This window comes from Nipponia nippon, unplaced genomic scaffold, assembly GCF_047370975.1.
Source record: "Nipponia nippon isolate SJK-2023a ecotype South Korea unplaced genomic scaffold, ASM4737097v1 scaffold_16, whole genome shotgun sequence".
Lineage (NCBI taxonomy): Eukaryota > Metazoa > Chordata > Aves > Pelecaniformes > Threskiornithidae > Nipponia > Nipponia nippon.
Genome location: NW_028262332.1, coordinates 157,054 through 171,369, shown reverse-complemented (window position 1 = coordinate 171,369; position 14,316 = coordinate 157,054). Strand labels below are relative to the sequence as shown.

Genomic DNA, 14,316 nt, shown 5'->3' with positions numbered 1-14,316 from the left:
CATGCTGGTTCACGGGTTCATGGATGGGAAGAACTCCCCAGCTTTTCAGGAGCATGTTTCCAGGATCCCTGGCTGTCTCTGGTAAGGGCTGAGCATGGCCCACCTGGCACAGCGTAGGGGTCTGATCCCTGTGGAGTGAGCGCACCGTGGCTCCCAACTTGCTTCCCAGCACTCTCGCTGTGCCTGCACTGCAGCACTGCACTCTCTCCTCCCACAGGCTGGGCCTCAACGGCATGAAGATGCAGGTGAAGTGCTGTAGGAGTTCAGCTGTGACTGAGAGGGAGCCTGGCGTGCCGGGGCAGCCCATGGAATAAGGGGATAGCTTGTTCACCCCTGGGCCTGAGCTCCTGGCATCTCGCCTTTGGTGCCTGGTGGCCTTGTCTGTCTCGCTGTCACTTCCCCTGGCTGTGCCAGGAGTGGGTAGTGTCCGTCCTTCTAGTTTGCCTCTCTGTAAGCTGAGAGGGCAGCTCTAGGGCTCCATCCCCTGCATCCTCATGGGTCCTGGGAGAAGGGAAGGAGAATGACAGGCCCCTGATACTGCATCTGGACTGAGCTGTGCTTCTCTCATAGTTGTTGTGTCCCTATGCTCCTTGTTGCTAGCCACCTCTCCTGTCTTGGCTGTGCACCGAGCAGGCTGAAGCAGCTGTCTCCTTTCCTATCCCCTTGCTGCCCCTGAGCTGCTGCATCTGTCCCCTCTATGGCAGCACATCAGCCGTGATGCTGGGTGACATAAAACTGAGACGCAGGGCGGAGGGAGCTGGTGGGGGTAATGCAGGAGGGATGTGCTGTCCCATGGACCCCACAGCTAGGTCAGGCTGCTGCCAGCACCTGCCCCTCACTATCTACTTGCTCTCTTCCAGGGCACAAATGGATCCCAGCTCTGGGATACTGCCTTTGCCATCAAAGCCTTCTGGGAGGTAATGCACCCTTTGGTGCTACACTCTGCCTTGGGAAAAAAAGTCTCTCCGTGCCCCTCCCCCACAAATACCAGTAGCTCCTACCAGCAGCAGCTGTGCCAATTCTGGCATTGCATCCTATGACTGAGCCAGGCAAACACACGGCTTCTCAGAGCCCGCCTCGGCCGTGGTAGGCAGGGTGCCCAGCACAGCTGGTACAGCCCATCTTTGCCAGCTGCTTTTGAAGCAGGAGGCCACAGCGCTGGCTGAGTGGGTCGGGTTAGACTTCCCAGTTGCTGCAGTCTTGTGGTAAAACCCTGGCCCTTCCTTCTTGCTCCGCTTGGCCCCAGAGCATTGCCATTTGGCAGGGACAGTGCGCAGGTTTGCTTTCCCGCACTGGGGCAGAGACAGCTATGGTAGGCACACTTTTTGGAGGGTGGTGTGATTGCCCTGGTAAGCCCCTAACCTGAACGTGCAAATATCTCTCTCAGTGATGCTGGCAACAGTTGGTCCAGTTCTCCCTGTAGAGGTTTGTAATGGAAACGGTAAGCAAAGTATGAATGCAAACCTACAGAAAGGGCTTTATGAAGGGCCAGGCATTAATGGCATCTAGATCAGCAGGTCAGCAAGGTCCCAGCACACCCTCTTCTTCCTGAGGGGCATGTTTGGTGGCCACAGCTCCTTGCTGACTGTGCACCTCTGTTTCTAGGCAGAAGCCCAGAAGATGCCTGAATTCACATCCTGCCTCCAAAATGCCTATGAGTTCCTCTGGTTCACCCGGGTGAGCTGAGCCAGTTGGTGATGTCTCTCACATGCTGGCTATGCAGACTTGACTGCTTCTCAGAGCCCTGTTGGATGTGTCTGCTGCCTTCTGAAGAGCTCTTCTGAAGGGATGGACTAGGAAAGTCCTAGGGGCAGCCTCCTGTTTTCTCCTCCCTGTTGCTGGGGGCCATCTTTGCAGCTTGGAGAGGACCTTGGCCAGGCCCAGGGATGTTTTGGGTTGGCTGCCTGGGCTAAGAGAGACTGTAAAACTGAGAGCTTAGGCTTCTTTGCCCTTTGTCCTGTCTGGTGCCCACACATTTGAGGCATCCTTCTCGGAAACCCAGACTCCTTGGCTAGTGACTGCATAAGCTCAGCTCCCGCTGGCCAGGCCAGTGGCTCAAGGTGGGGGTCACTGTCACTAGCAGCTTGGTGCAGATGCAGTCATAGGTCTTGCTCATGGTGCTGCCAATGGGAGCAATGGAAGCAGATGGCTCCCTAGCAGGAAAACACCCAAAAAGGGGACTTTAACAATACTTGCTGAAACCAGGTCAAAATGCGATTTCTCTTCAGCACTCTCTGACCCAGATCTGAGCTCTTTCCCTGTCTGCCTCCCTCAGTAAAGGAGAGGTGGTGGCCAGTCCCACATGGTTCTGCATCTGTGATGGTTTCAGCCCATGGTCCTGCAGCCAGGCACCTCCAGCCTGCCCTCACTTGTTTCTTGTCTTCTTCAGAACCCACCTGACTACCAGAAATATTATCGCCATGTGAACAAGGTACGATCGCTGGAACTGGTCTCTGAAGGATGTATGAACGGGGCAGGGGTTTGGGCAGAGGGGATGGGAATGAGGGGTAGCACCTCCCCTCCTTACAAGAACTGAACGGGTCAGGGAAGGGCGCTGAGCCCTCCTGACTGCTTTCCAGGGTGTCTTCCCCTTCAGCACCCGAGATTGTGGCTGGATCGTGGCAGAGGGACTGAAGTCAGTTATGCTGCTGCAGAAGTGCCCCTTCAGAGCCACACTTGTCCCCCCTGAGAGCCTCTTTGACGCTGTGAACGTGGTAAGTGCTGCAAAAATTAGGGCCAAGGGAAATGTGGGCAGCTAAACCGAGCTAAAATAAGAGAAGTCAAGGCCTGATGAGCTGTTAGATCTGGTATTACTAAGCTAGTACAAGGCCTGTGGCCTGGTATGGCAACACCGTGTTTACTGTGATATGTAGCTACATATGTGACATGATGTGACGTGATGGTCCAGATTGGGCCTGCCAAACCAATGTGGTTTGGGAGCTGGGTTGTTTGCCAACCCCATGGACTTGTGGGTCTGACTTTGTCCTCGTGCCTGGCTTGGGGCTAGACCGGAGTGGTACTGCCTGTCAGCCAGTCCCAGCCCCTCTCCCAGCCGCTGCCTGTTCCTGCGGTGAGGCCTCAGGGCAAAGGCCCGAGCCAGGCCCGCAGGCCGGGGTGGGCCAGGAACAGCTGTGCCCTGAGCGCCCGGCTAGGCTGGGCTGGGCCCCCCCTGTCATCAATGCTGATGTTCTTGGCTGAAAATGGGAAAATGGGGAGTAACTTTGCCGTGCGCGTTTACTAGAGGCTTGTGGCCTGATCCTGTCAGGCCCTGGGTGCTAGCAGGGCTTTGCAGGTGGCTGAGTGACGCTGTGCGGCTGTAAGCGGTGGCACAGATTGCTCTGGCAGCCAGTGTCTCTCTGCTGTAGCATGTCCCACGTGTGCTGTCAAGAGACCTGGCTGGATTTTCCTGCAGCTCTGGCCTGGATCTCTCTCCTTCCTTTGTCACCTCTTGTCGTGATGCAGTTGGGTCTGATGGCTTGGAGATCTCCAGTTTCTGCCCAGTTCAGCCCCGGCTGGAGAAGGGGAGACAACGTTCTTGGAGGAGACATAGGGGAGGGCACACACAGATACAAGCAGGAGCCTCCTCTTTGGAGAAAACCAGGGAGAAACAATGCAGAGGGAAAAGGCCACGTCAGTTCCCTTGAGACCACGTTGCCTCGGGTCCCTGGAGGGCTACGTGGATCAGAGATGGGGCTGGGAAGGGCTGTCGGGGGAAAGTCACTGCTAAAAATGTTTCAGGACCACAAGCGAGTTCAAGCAATGGAGAATGGGGAAATCCTGCATTTCTGGGCCTGTGGGGGTCCCCAGGGTGCTGCCGTGTCCGGTGCCCACCCCACGGCGTGTGCCCAGCATGTGAGCAGCCCTCTGTGAGGCACTGCGCCCCGCAGGCGTGTCACAATGGCCGGGCTCTATATCTTGCCCCCGGGGCTGGTGCTGCCCCAGTTTCTCATGGTGTTCGCAGGAGGCGGACTCAGAGAGAGCAAGGCATTCATCTGGGGGATCCTGCTGCCATGAGGAGGATGAGAGCGCTCAGAGGTGAGGGGCTGGGCTCCTCGCAGGGCCCCATGTCCATCCCTTGCCCAGCTCTGGGCCCCCATGTTGGACTCGCTCTGGCGCATCACTGCTGTTCTGGCACTGTGAGGCCCAGAATGGGCTCAGTCCCCCAGTGTGTTCTTCCCAGTGCTACAGTGAGGGGAAGACTCCCTCCCCTTATCCCACTGACTGCCTTCTTGCCAGTGCAGCCCAGCATGGGCTATTAGTGCTGGGAAGATCCTCACCACTCCTTGGTTCGAAGCCCTGCAGCCAGCAAAACCGTTTCTTTCTTTTCTTCCAGCTCTGTGCCCATGCATGAGTTCCCAGTCCAGACCTGTGCATACTGAGGATGAAAGCAGGGCAAAGGGGACTGTGCCTGCAGCTGTCACTACCTTTGCAGCCGTTGGGACTTCTCTGATAAAGCAGCTGCAAGACCATGAGGTGAGATGGGGGGGTGAGGGCTCCCTTCCATGCCCTTGGCTTCCCTGGGTGCTGTGGCAGAGGGGGATTTTGCCTGATGACACTTCGGCCCTTCTGCAGGCGCTTCATCCCCAAGCACCAGTTCTGCCGCTCAAGCTAGACTAATGACACCGCTCCCTCCCTCTTTTCCCCGTGTGCTCGCAGTGCTCTCCTGGGCAAGGCAAAGGCTCTGGCATACACCCCAGCATCTCTCCAGAGCCTTTGCCCAAATGCCCAAGGCCCCTCCTTAGCTTTGGTTCAGGATCTGTCCCAGCGTTGCGGCTCCTGCCTGTGCAAGGAGCAATGCTGCGCCCCAAAGTGCATGGTGCTCATGGCTTCCCCTCCTCAGGGCATGGTTTCATTCCCACGCCTTCCCCTTCCTCGCCTGGCACTCTCCCTCTGACCTCCGCCATCCACCATCCTCAGGAATGACTTTCTGGGCTCCTGCATGCCTTTTACCCTGGTGGAGTTGCTCTCCCTGTCTGGCTCTCTGCTAGTGTCAGAGGTGCCACAGAAGATCTTGCTGTTCCCCGTGGCTGTCCTGACTGATGCCTGCAGCTCATACCTCATGCCCAAGGCACACAGATGATTTGGGGGGGCAGCAGGTCTCTCTCGTGGCTCCCTGGGAACAAGGGCAAAGCAAGTCCCATCACTCCCCTTTGTGGTGCGTCCCCAGGGTGACCGAGTAGAGACGTACCGAGAGCTGGAGAGCATCTTGCAGGAAGACGATGGCTGTTTGATGAGTGGTGCTGTTAACCGCCTGATAGCAGAGGTGTCCAGTGACATGCAAGCAGTCCAGGTGAGCTTGTTCTCTTTCCAGGCCACCAAAGCAGCCTGCCTCCACCCCTGGTTTTTGGGAAAATACAGAGCAGCGCAGAGATGCTCCTCGGTTATTCAGGCCCAGTGGAAGTCCTAAGGGAGAAGCACTGGGGACTCCTCATTACAGAGAATTTGAAGAGGAGACGCAGAGAGCTGTGCAGAGAGGGGGACTCGGGGTTGTTTCTAACTGAGCTAGAGCTGGGTTCAAACTCAAGGTTATTTCTCCTGCCTTGAGGAAGAGCTGTGGGAATCCACCAGCTCCACAGAGAGGCCCCAGGGGGTTCTCAAGTCTGCGACAGTTGTTCCTGGCATGTCCACAGAGAGGGAGAGGACGCAGCAGCACAGGGCTGCGCCGGGGAAAAGCCTCCCGGGTCTCACCGGGGAGCTGCTCACCTACCCCAGGGTACAAGAGGCAGCAGCCACCTGGCCCAACCACAACTGCCTTGAGGGGTCTTGCAGGGGAGACAGGGTCGTTCAGCCCGTCCCAGTGCCTCAGCCTTTTTCTCGGAAGTGTTTAACCTGTGGCGCTTTTTCAGGGTGTGACAGATGATGTGAAGATGGCTGCTAGCAACGTCCTGGTGGCTCTGGCCCGCTCCCACTTCCACTTTGTCATGTCCGAGCTCCAGAGCCACTTGAAGGTCAAGGGGAAAGTCCCTGATGAGACTATGCTCCTCACCTTGGGCAAAATGGCCCGCAGCTACGGTACGGCAGCCTTGGCCTCCTGGTTTGGGTAGGGGTCTGTGATAATGGGGAGAGAGGATCCTCTCCCTCCCTAAATGCTCTGTGTTGAGCTGGGGGACTGTGAAGTTGCTGTGCCTCCTTGCTCTGTGCCAGGGCTGGCCAGCAGCTCTGCCTTACCAGCCCAATCCCAGTTCCTGGAGGGTAGAAACCCGCTGGAGACAAACCCACAGGGTCTCTGCCCCACACTGTCCTCCCCATTTCCCCATAGGGCTTCCTTGTGTCCCCCTTGGGGAAAGCAGCCCTCCCCACACCCTCTGGCATGTCCTGCTTGGCCCAGCAGCCCCAGCCTAGCCAGGGATGGACCCCAGTCACCTGTGTTTCTCACTGACTGTCTTGGTCCCTCTGTCCCTGCCTTCTCTGCAGCCCTGCGGTGCATCCCCTTCGTGGGAATGACACTGCTCGCCCTGCGTGCCATGCTGAGCTGGGTGGGGAGTGGCCGGATCCTGCGCGCCATCTGCAGTGGTGAGTCTCAGCTCCCTGGCTGGGGTCCCAGGGGCAGGGGCGGGGGTGGCCTCTGATGCCTTCATGTGATCTCAGACAGAACATGGTGGGTGTCAGCCTGCAGTGAAGTCAGGCCTTGGCAATCCCAAACTGCTGAGAGTGTGCAGAAGGAGCAGGGGAAGCCTGGGAGTTTTCTGTGGGCAGGACACGGCAGTGCTGCGCAGCAGAACTCCCGGGTCCCTTCCCATGGCTTCTGTTTCCCTGCTTTCCTCTGGGGTTTAAAGTCCCTTCACTGAAAGGGCGAGTATGTGGGCAAAGAGGGGTAGGGGCTGCAGTGGAATATGCTGGAGGGGAACAGACCATTGAGGAGGAATAAGTGTGATGGAGAGGAGGAGAGAAACAGTGGGGTGTTTGAATCCAGATACCTCAAGAGCACAGCTTGTCCTCAGTTCCAGATCTGGTCCTGGTCTGAGCCCTGCTGAGCCTGGGACTGTCCTTAAAGCAGGCTTGGATGAGGGTGCAAGGAACCTTCCTTGCTGCAGACTCACGTGCTCCCTTTTCCTCTCTCCTGGTGCAGTTCTGGAGCAATGGTCAAAAGGGGTCAATACCTACTTCTGCAACCGGGAGCGATGCCCCTTTCCTCGCAACAGGAAGGCGCAGCTGTGTGAAGACATTTACCCAGTCTTCCACTATGTGGTGGTAAACTGGCTGGGCTGCGAGGAGGAAGAGGTGAGAAGTGCTGCTTTCCACGCCTGGGGCTGCAGTGGGGATGTTCACGTCAGTGGGTCTGTCTGTGCCCGATGGGGTGCAAGCAGAGGGGGGCAGGGAAGGGAAGTGGTCTGGGTGAGAAAGCACCCCAAGCCGGGAGCCTGCTGGCACCGTGTCTGGAGCTGGGAGCTCCCTGTCAAGAAGCAGCCGAATCCTGGGGCCTTTCTGCAGGGAGGGCTGGGGTACCAGCACGGGGAAACGCGCTCTGTCCTCTGGAGTGAGCCCTTCTCCTGCAGGGCAGAAGGGAAAGGGAAACCCCTCCCAGTGGGAAGGGCAGACTGGTGTCCAGGGGATGCTGAGCGCTAGGCAGACCTTCAGCCCTCCAAGCAGAGCCTCTCCCTTCCCTCTCCAGGACAAGCAGGCTGTCCTCGGGGCGGTGGCTGCCATGATGGGGGTCCTTCTGCATGAGGAGCAGCACCGAGAGCATGCCTGGGAGCAGCTCCTCTGGCTCCTGCACCAATATCAGGTGGTCCGAGACACCTCCCAGGTCACCAAGGTGAGGAGTCATGCAGGGCCCGGCGTGGCTGCTGGGGTGGATGTGTGTGAGTGCCGTGAGGCACTGGGGAGCTGTGGGGTACCAGGAGGAGCTGGAAAGCCTATAGAGAAGGAAAAGGGAGAGCAGAGGAGGCCTGGGGCTGCCTGGGCTCTTTGGTCAAGAAAAGAACAATGGGGGTGGGGGGGTGGGGGGGCTAGGAGGGAGCCAAGAGTCCCTGAGGCTCATCTTCTCAGGAAGGGAGGCACTGGCACCTCCCTGGGGCTCTGTGTGTGGGAAGAGCTCTGCCCTAATGCCCAGGACCATGTCCAGTCCTGTCCAGTGAGGGGCAAGGTCTGATGAGTGGGAAGTGCCGGGAAACAGAGTTGTCAGCACCAGGCTCTGTTCAGAGGAAAGAGACCCTCCCGATGCTGCTCTGACGGGAGGGCAAACAAGAAGCCCCTTGCAGGATGATTTGGGGCTTTCCCTGGGAGCTGGTGCTAGGGACTCCCCTTATCCCGAACGTGCTAGGTTTCTCCCTTGCCAAGTGGCTTTCGGTGGCTTTAGCCTCCTCTTCCTCCCCCATTCTCTTGTAGAGCCTCAGCTATGTCCTAGAGATGCTGGAGGGAGTTCAGACCCCAATCCCACGAGGCACGGCTCTTGCCATCAGCACTGCTGTGCACCACCAGGTAAGGGGAGCCTGTGCCCTGCTGCCGGCCTGGGGCCCGCACCTCTGATTGCAATGAAGGGGTAACACTTGCTGGCTGGCAGGGAAGGGAAAGGCAGGGCAGCACGTCTCTCTGCCAGGACCTTCCCACAGGCCAGGAGCATGCCAGGATTTCTGAGCCAGGTGCCACGTAGGTGCCTTAAGGCTGCAGGAGGCCTGATCCTGGTTGTTTGGAACGGGTCTGAGGGGCAGCCTGGTTCCCACAGCAATTTTCCTCTCAGTCAAGTTGCAGGAGGACTCTGGGAGAGGAAGACAGAGAGCACTGTTTCTTTTCAGTCCCCCTCACCACTGATGTGAATTTCTTTAAAATGGACCTTGTTCCCACAGCTCTCCGATGTGACCAAGGAGCCTGGCCCAGCCCATAAGGCAGTGCTGTCCCGCTGCATTGTGCTGCAGGGTAAGGAGAGGAGACTGGGTGATGCCCCCCGTGCCATGGCAGCTGTCTTCCAGTCCTCAGTGGTCGGAGGCAGCTGTCTGCTAATGCAGAACGCGATTTCTTCCCTGCAGGTCGAACCTGCCCTGAGGAGACGGTCGTGTTTCTGCTCTCCCAGCTGAGCGGTGGGAGTGAGGCTGGCCGTGTGGCAGCCCTGGACCTGCTGGCAGCGCTAGCCCGCTCTGATGGTCAGTGCCATGGGCCAGGGACACAAGGCAGGGGCTGGGGCTGCTGGGCTGAGGGCAGGAACGGGCTGAAAGTTGTGCACCTGCACCCAAGAGGAGCTGCAAAGAGTGGGTCCCCCAGCTGAGCTGACGCCCTGCAATGGGGCTGGAGCTCTCCCCCAGCAGTTAGAAACGGCAGCACACCAGGGATGAGGCTCCAAGCTCAGCAACACGGGCGGGCTGGTGAGCAAACGGGTGGGCTGGTGTGCACAGGAGCTGCTTGTACCCATGCCGTTTCTCGTTTTCTGTTACCATAGCTTTCAGTCCCTATAAAATAGCTATGCCTCTAGAAATGGAGTTGCTCTGGGTACGCTGCTGCCTCCTGTGAAGTCAGAGTCAGGCCCTGCTTTTCTGTCCCGCTGGTGTATGCAAAGCTTGGAAGCTTCAAGGGATCCCTTCTGCCATCGGGGTTCTGCCTCAACACATAATCTCCATCTTTCTTCCAGCACCTGCAACAAGAGAGAAGCTGCCCCAGGTGGTGGAGGCTGTGCGGTCAGTGTGCAATGACCCCAGTGCCCAGGTGAGCTGGTTTGGGAAGGGACAGTGCTGGCAGGGGAGGCAGAGAAACTCTTTCCCTTGGGGCAGAGCCTGGCAAGGCCATAGCAGGAAGCAGCAGTCTGAGGTCTGACCTAGATGACCATTCCCTTTCCCTGCTTCCTTGTGTTCCCCAGAGAGCTGATGGTGAGAGGTGACGCTGCTGCTGGCGTGGGCAGGGCTGGGGTGCCTGGGGAAGTGCCGGCGCGTTGCCCAGGTGGTGGGTGACGGCTTCTTCCCAGGGAGAGCTGGCAGAGTGGAGCGGGGATGTTGCTGTGCTCTGCAGGGCAAATGCACATCCAGCCTGGTGCTAAAGCCCATCCCTGAAACCAGGAGTAAAAGCTTCTGCTGTGCCCTTGTCATGTCTCTGCGAGCCACAAAGGCTGCCCCCAAGTGAAGGCAGCTTCCATTTGGGTTTTGAACAGGAGGGTGGTAACCACATTCTCCCCTGGCAGGTGCGGAGGGCAGTTCTGGAGTTCATCAGGGAGCTGCTCAGCTCCGGCCCCCAGAGCTGCTGGGCATGGGATGTGGTGGGGCACATCTTTGACGAGTTTAGCCGGACCTCAGGCAGACTGGTAAGGGCAGAGTGGGACACCCGGGGCTTTGACTGGTGCCTGGACCGTGCTGAGAGGTCCTGCAGGCATCCTTGACCATGGAGAGCTCCATGCTGCAGGGCCATCAGTGGCAGCACTGCCCTTGGGGCAGCTTCCAAATGTCTGTTCCTCCTCGTGGATGTCTGTGCTGATGTCAGTGGAGATGTCAGTGGATGATGTCGGTTTGCACCTGGGCGAGCCACCCGGGACTGCAGGGCTGCCTGGAAGCCCCACGGGCTGAGCTGTGTCCACAGGCGCCTTCAGCAAAGCTGCCCTGTGAAGGGAGGGGCCTTGCAGGGACAGGACATCCTCCATCCTTAAATGCTGATGGACAATCAGCAAAACACAGCCCGTGCAGACAGGTGGGCCTGGCTAAAGGAACTTTCTGTGGTGGTCTTGTGCTGTGGCCTTCCAAAGCATGCCCTGCCCATCTGATAGCAGTCTGGGGACCTGTTTCCCATCTGGCAAGGGGACAGGCCACTTGGCAGTCCCTTTGGTGTTTCCAGCTGGGTGCCCAGGAGATGAAGGCCACGGAGAGCCGAGCCTCCTGCTGACTTGCCCAGAAGAAAGAGGATCTTCCTTCTGGCTGGAGCTTCCCTCCAGCTGGGGAATCTGTGTGCATCGCTTTGCTCCAGGGCTCAGGGAGGGTCTGCTTTGGGAGCAGGGTGAAGGAAAGGGCTTCTGGGTTCTCTTCCACATCTGTCGGGCTGGGTGTGCTGCCACCAGAGCTGGTACTGAGCACAACCCTGCTGAAGGGCATGTTCCTTATCTCTGCTTTGGTGGCATGACAGCAGCATTTGGGCCCTGGGGGACTGTGCAGACAAGTAGCGTCTCTTTCTGCTCCCAGGCTTTCCAGTCCTTCCCAGGGTCTGGAAACTGGTCCTCGAGCTGAGTCTGGCTGTCCTTGTCCTCCTTCAGGAGGTCTCTGCTCCTGGGAGGCTGGCACAGTGGCACTGGTGGGGCCATGCCTGAGCCTTGTCAGTCAGGAGCTGAGAGTAACGGGGGTTTTGCCAACTCTGTCTTACAGGTAGCAGGAGGCCTTTTTGCCCGGAAAACCCCAGAGGAAGAAGCTCTTCGAGCCCTGTGCATGGACATCCTGGGCTCACTGGATGTCTCTCTGAGAGGGATGACCAAAGTAAGTTGCCCTCTGCCCTGCTGCTGTGACCACTTCTTGCTTTCAGGGCGTTTTTTGCTGTGGTGCTTCATGCCCTGAACCTCTCCCCTCATGTGTGCTGAAGCACACAAGGCTCAGGGAAACACAGACCATCCTTTTTGTCTTCGAGCTGAGTGGAAATGCCAATGTGGTGAACTGCCTGGTTCTTCTCTGCAGCTCCTGTGGCCGAGGCTGCTGCAGTACGTGGTGCCAGCCCAGTACAGCGGCATGCTGATCCCGCTCTCCCGCTGTCTCCGAGCCCTGGCTGAGAGACGGGAGAGAGCAGGATGCGAAGAAGAAGAGGAGGACCCTGATGCCGTGGACTCCCAGGACCAAGGTAGGAGCCGCAGTGAGTGCTGCTGGGTTCGGCTCGGGGCCAGGCCAGTCTGTGTCTGCATGTGCCCAGCCAGCCCTGAGCAGGAGTCTGGGAGAACCAAAGGGTAGAGCCAGGCTCTGCTGCTGGCCACAAGGGGTTCTTCCCTGCATTGCCCCTTGCCTGGCACAGAGGCCTGGCTCTCCTGCTCGCAGCACTCTCCTGGTGAGCCAGGGCTCGTTCCTGGCCATGCTGGAGCTGCCTTCATCTCATGCTGGGCAGCCCTCGGGAGCCTGGCCCGGGCCAGCACTGTGTCAGGGCAGCTGCTCTCAGCCCTCAGCCCTCTGTGGGGGCAACAGAGGTGCAAGGGGCAGGGCACGGCGGGGGCTTGTTGGCTCAGCCATCCTTTCTTCCTCCCTGCAGCCTGGCTGCCAGCTCCCCAGGCCCTGCTGACTCGACTGCTGGTGAGTAGTGGAGCTCTGAGGAAAGAGCTTTTCTGGCTGGGGTGGTGGGAAAGCCTGGGGCAGAGATGCTTTTGAGGCCAGTGCCTGGAGTCCCCGAGGAGGAGGCAGTGTGCCCGAGCCTTCCTGGGCCTGTTGGGGATCCCACTCCTTTCTCGGGCCCAGCAGCACTCCGGTTGAAGCCATTGGACTCCCGCTGGCTGAGTGGTGCTGAGCTCCCGAGCTCCCTCCCGGGAGAAGCTGCAGCTCTGGTGGCAGGAGTGACCCTTCTTTCCTGCCGTCACTTAGGTGGTGGCGGCGGCTCCTCAGGAGAGCAGTGAACGTGCAGTCGCTGCCTTGCAGCTGCTGCAGGCCCTCCACGGCAGGATCCACAGAGCCTTGGGGGCTGCGTGGGTGACGAAGATCCCCCTCCTGCTGCAGTACCTGGAAGGTAAAGTGCGGGTGGGGAGGGAGAGGCTGGGGTGACAGGAGGGGCAGGGAAATGCAGCTTTCCAGCGTGATGGAGGGGACGTTCCCCAGCACTTGCTCTGTTGCCAGCACTGAGGCTCAGGGCAGCTGTCCCCCAGCGTCAATTTGGCCCAGGGGGTGGACGGGGCCGTTGATGTCCCCTTGGATGGCAGGTCTTGGTGGCACCCCCATGTCCTGGCTGGGATGGTGTTTGGGGCAGGGACAGGACTGGTGCTCCTGGAGAGGGTGCAGCCGCTGGCTTTGGAGGGCCAAGTCCCCAGGCCAGGCTAGGTTTGTAGCAGCCGTCCTTGGCAACAGCTTGGGAGATGGGCTGCAAATGGGCAGAAAGTGGTGGGTCATCCAGGAGAAAATGGGTGTTGCTGGTGCGTGCTGGCACTCAGTGGTCAGAGCTGTTCTGGGAGCTGCAGTCAAGGAATGGGGATCAGCTGCAGTCAGTGCATCCTTCCCAACTTGAATCCAGTGGCTCTGACAAATGCCCCTGGGATTCCTCCTGTGTCTTTGGCCTCACAAGGGCTTTGACGTAGGTGCTTTGTAGGCCCTTTCTAGCCTGATGGCTTGGGACTTTTGGGAGGTCTGACCTCAGAGGATACCACTGGGCTCTTCTTTGGTGTGAGCTTAAATAGCAGCGAGGGCTTTTGCTTCCTTTTGCTTTCTAGGAAAAACTGAGAGCTCCCTAGACTCTGAAGAGTGGGAGTACTGTCTGCTTAAGGTACAGTACCCTTGGGGGAGAAGAAGGAGCAAGGTTGTGGGAGGAAGCTCAGGGCTGCCTGTGTAGGCACAAGGAGGTGGGGGCACCTCCTGAGCACCCTGCGCCTCCCCCCACCGTAGGTGCCTGCCCATACAGAGGAGCTGCTCTCTGCACATGTGCCACGGCTGATGGCTAATGCTCTCTAACACTGTAGCACACACCTTAGTACTGTCTCTTCCTCTACATCTGGCGTGCCAGGGGATCTCACTTGAGGTGTTAGGAGAAAAGGGAGGCTGGTGAAAAGAGGGTTGGGCAGGGCGGGGGAAGAGAGTGCTGTTCCTGGCAGCCCTCCCCCAGCACACGCCAGTGTGGAAAGGGTCCTGGCCAAGGGCATGGGAACACTCGCTTCCTCTCCTGTTGCCCACAGTTCCTGCGAGCGTCGCTGGAGCCCATCGAGGACAAGGCCTGGACTGTGAGCCTGAGCCAGGAGATGAGCCGGCAGCTGGGCAGCTCTGTCCCTGGCTCCTGGGAGGAGGTGCGTCTCCTGCCCCGCGCTGGGGCTAGTGACAGTGCTCTGCCCACACAGGCGGTTTTCACTGCTTCCCCTTCCTTTGCCCCCAAAAGGCACTTCCCCCCGGGCTGCTCCAGTGGCTGGCCACAGCCTGGTGCCACGGCTGGCCTCGCCTGCTCCTGGGGTGCTCGGGTCCATCTGAGGCCAGCCCTCTCCTGACATGTCGGGCCATGACCACATCTCAGGCTTGGCCTCTTCTCTTTCAGCTTTTCCTGTACAAGGCTCTTGGGACGGCACTGGCAGCTTGTCGGGACCTCAGACATGTCCAAGGGCAGGTCCTGAGGTTCCTCCAGGAGACAAACCCTGTGGAGCTGTCTGAGGCCCAGGTGAGATGATGCTCATGTCCTGAGCACCTCCTGCCTGTTCCTGGGGGAGAGGGAGGGCTGCTCCAGACCTCCTTGATTTCCCCATTGCTGCCA

The 14,316-nt window shown here is 58.9% G+C and overlaps 1 protein-coding gene across 1 annotated transcript; it reads left to right on the top strand.

The window, feature by feature from the left end:
• Window positions 1-4,468: 4,468 nt before the first annotated feature.
• On the top strand, window positions 4,469-14,232 carry LOC104018396 (maestro heat-like repeat-containing protein family member 2B). The gene is made up of 19 exons (XM_087753320.1): window positions 4,469-4,473; window positions 4,657-4,672; window positions 5,168-5,290; window positions 5,847-6,012; window positions 6,415-6,513; window positions 7,070-7,221; window positions 7,613-7,756; window positions 8,329-8,421; window positions 8,787-8,856; window positions 8,967-9,080; window positions 9,563-9,636; window positions 10,106-10,225; window positions 11,271-11,378; window positions 11,574-11,733; window positions 12,133-12,173; window positions 12,459-12,600; window positions 13,295-13,347; window positions 13,754-13,861; window positions 14,104-14,232. The coding sequence occupies exons 1-19, from the start codon at window positions 4,469-4,471 to the stop codon at window positions 14,230-14,232; spliced, it is 1,917 nt and encodes a 638-aa protein (XP_087609446.1).
• Window positions 14,233-14,316: the final 84 nt, after the last annotated feature.

What these genes read in the sequence shown, in the direction of transcription:
- LOC104018396 (XM_087753320.1), top strand. An exon ending in CAAAATGGCCCGCAGCTACG is followed by an intron (nt 6,013 to 6,414) that starts GTACGGCAGCCT and finishes CCTTCTCTGCAG; the next exon opens with CCCTGCGGTGCATCCCCTTC. An exon ending in CGTGGACTCCCAGGACCAAG is followed by an intron (nt 11,734 to 12,132) that starts GTAGGAGCCGCA and finishes TCCTCCCTGCAG; the next exon opens with CCTGGCTGCCAGCTCCCCAG.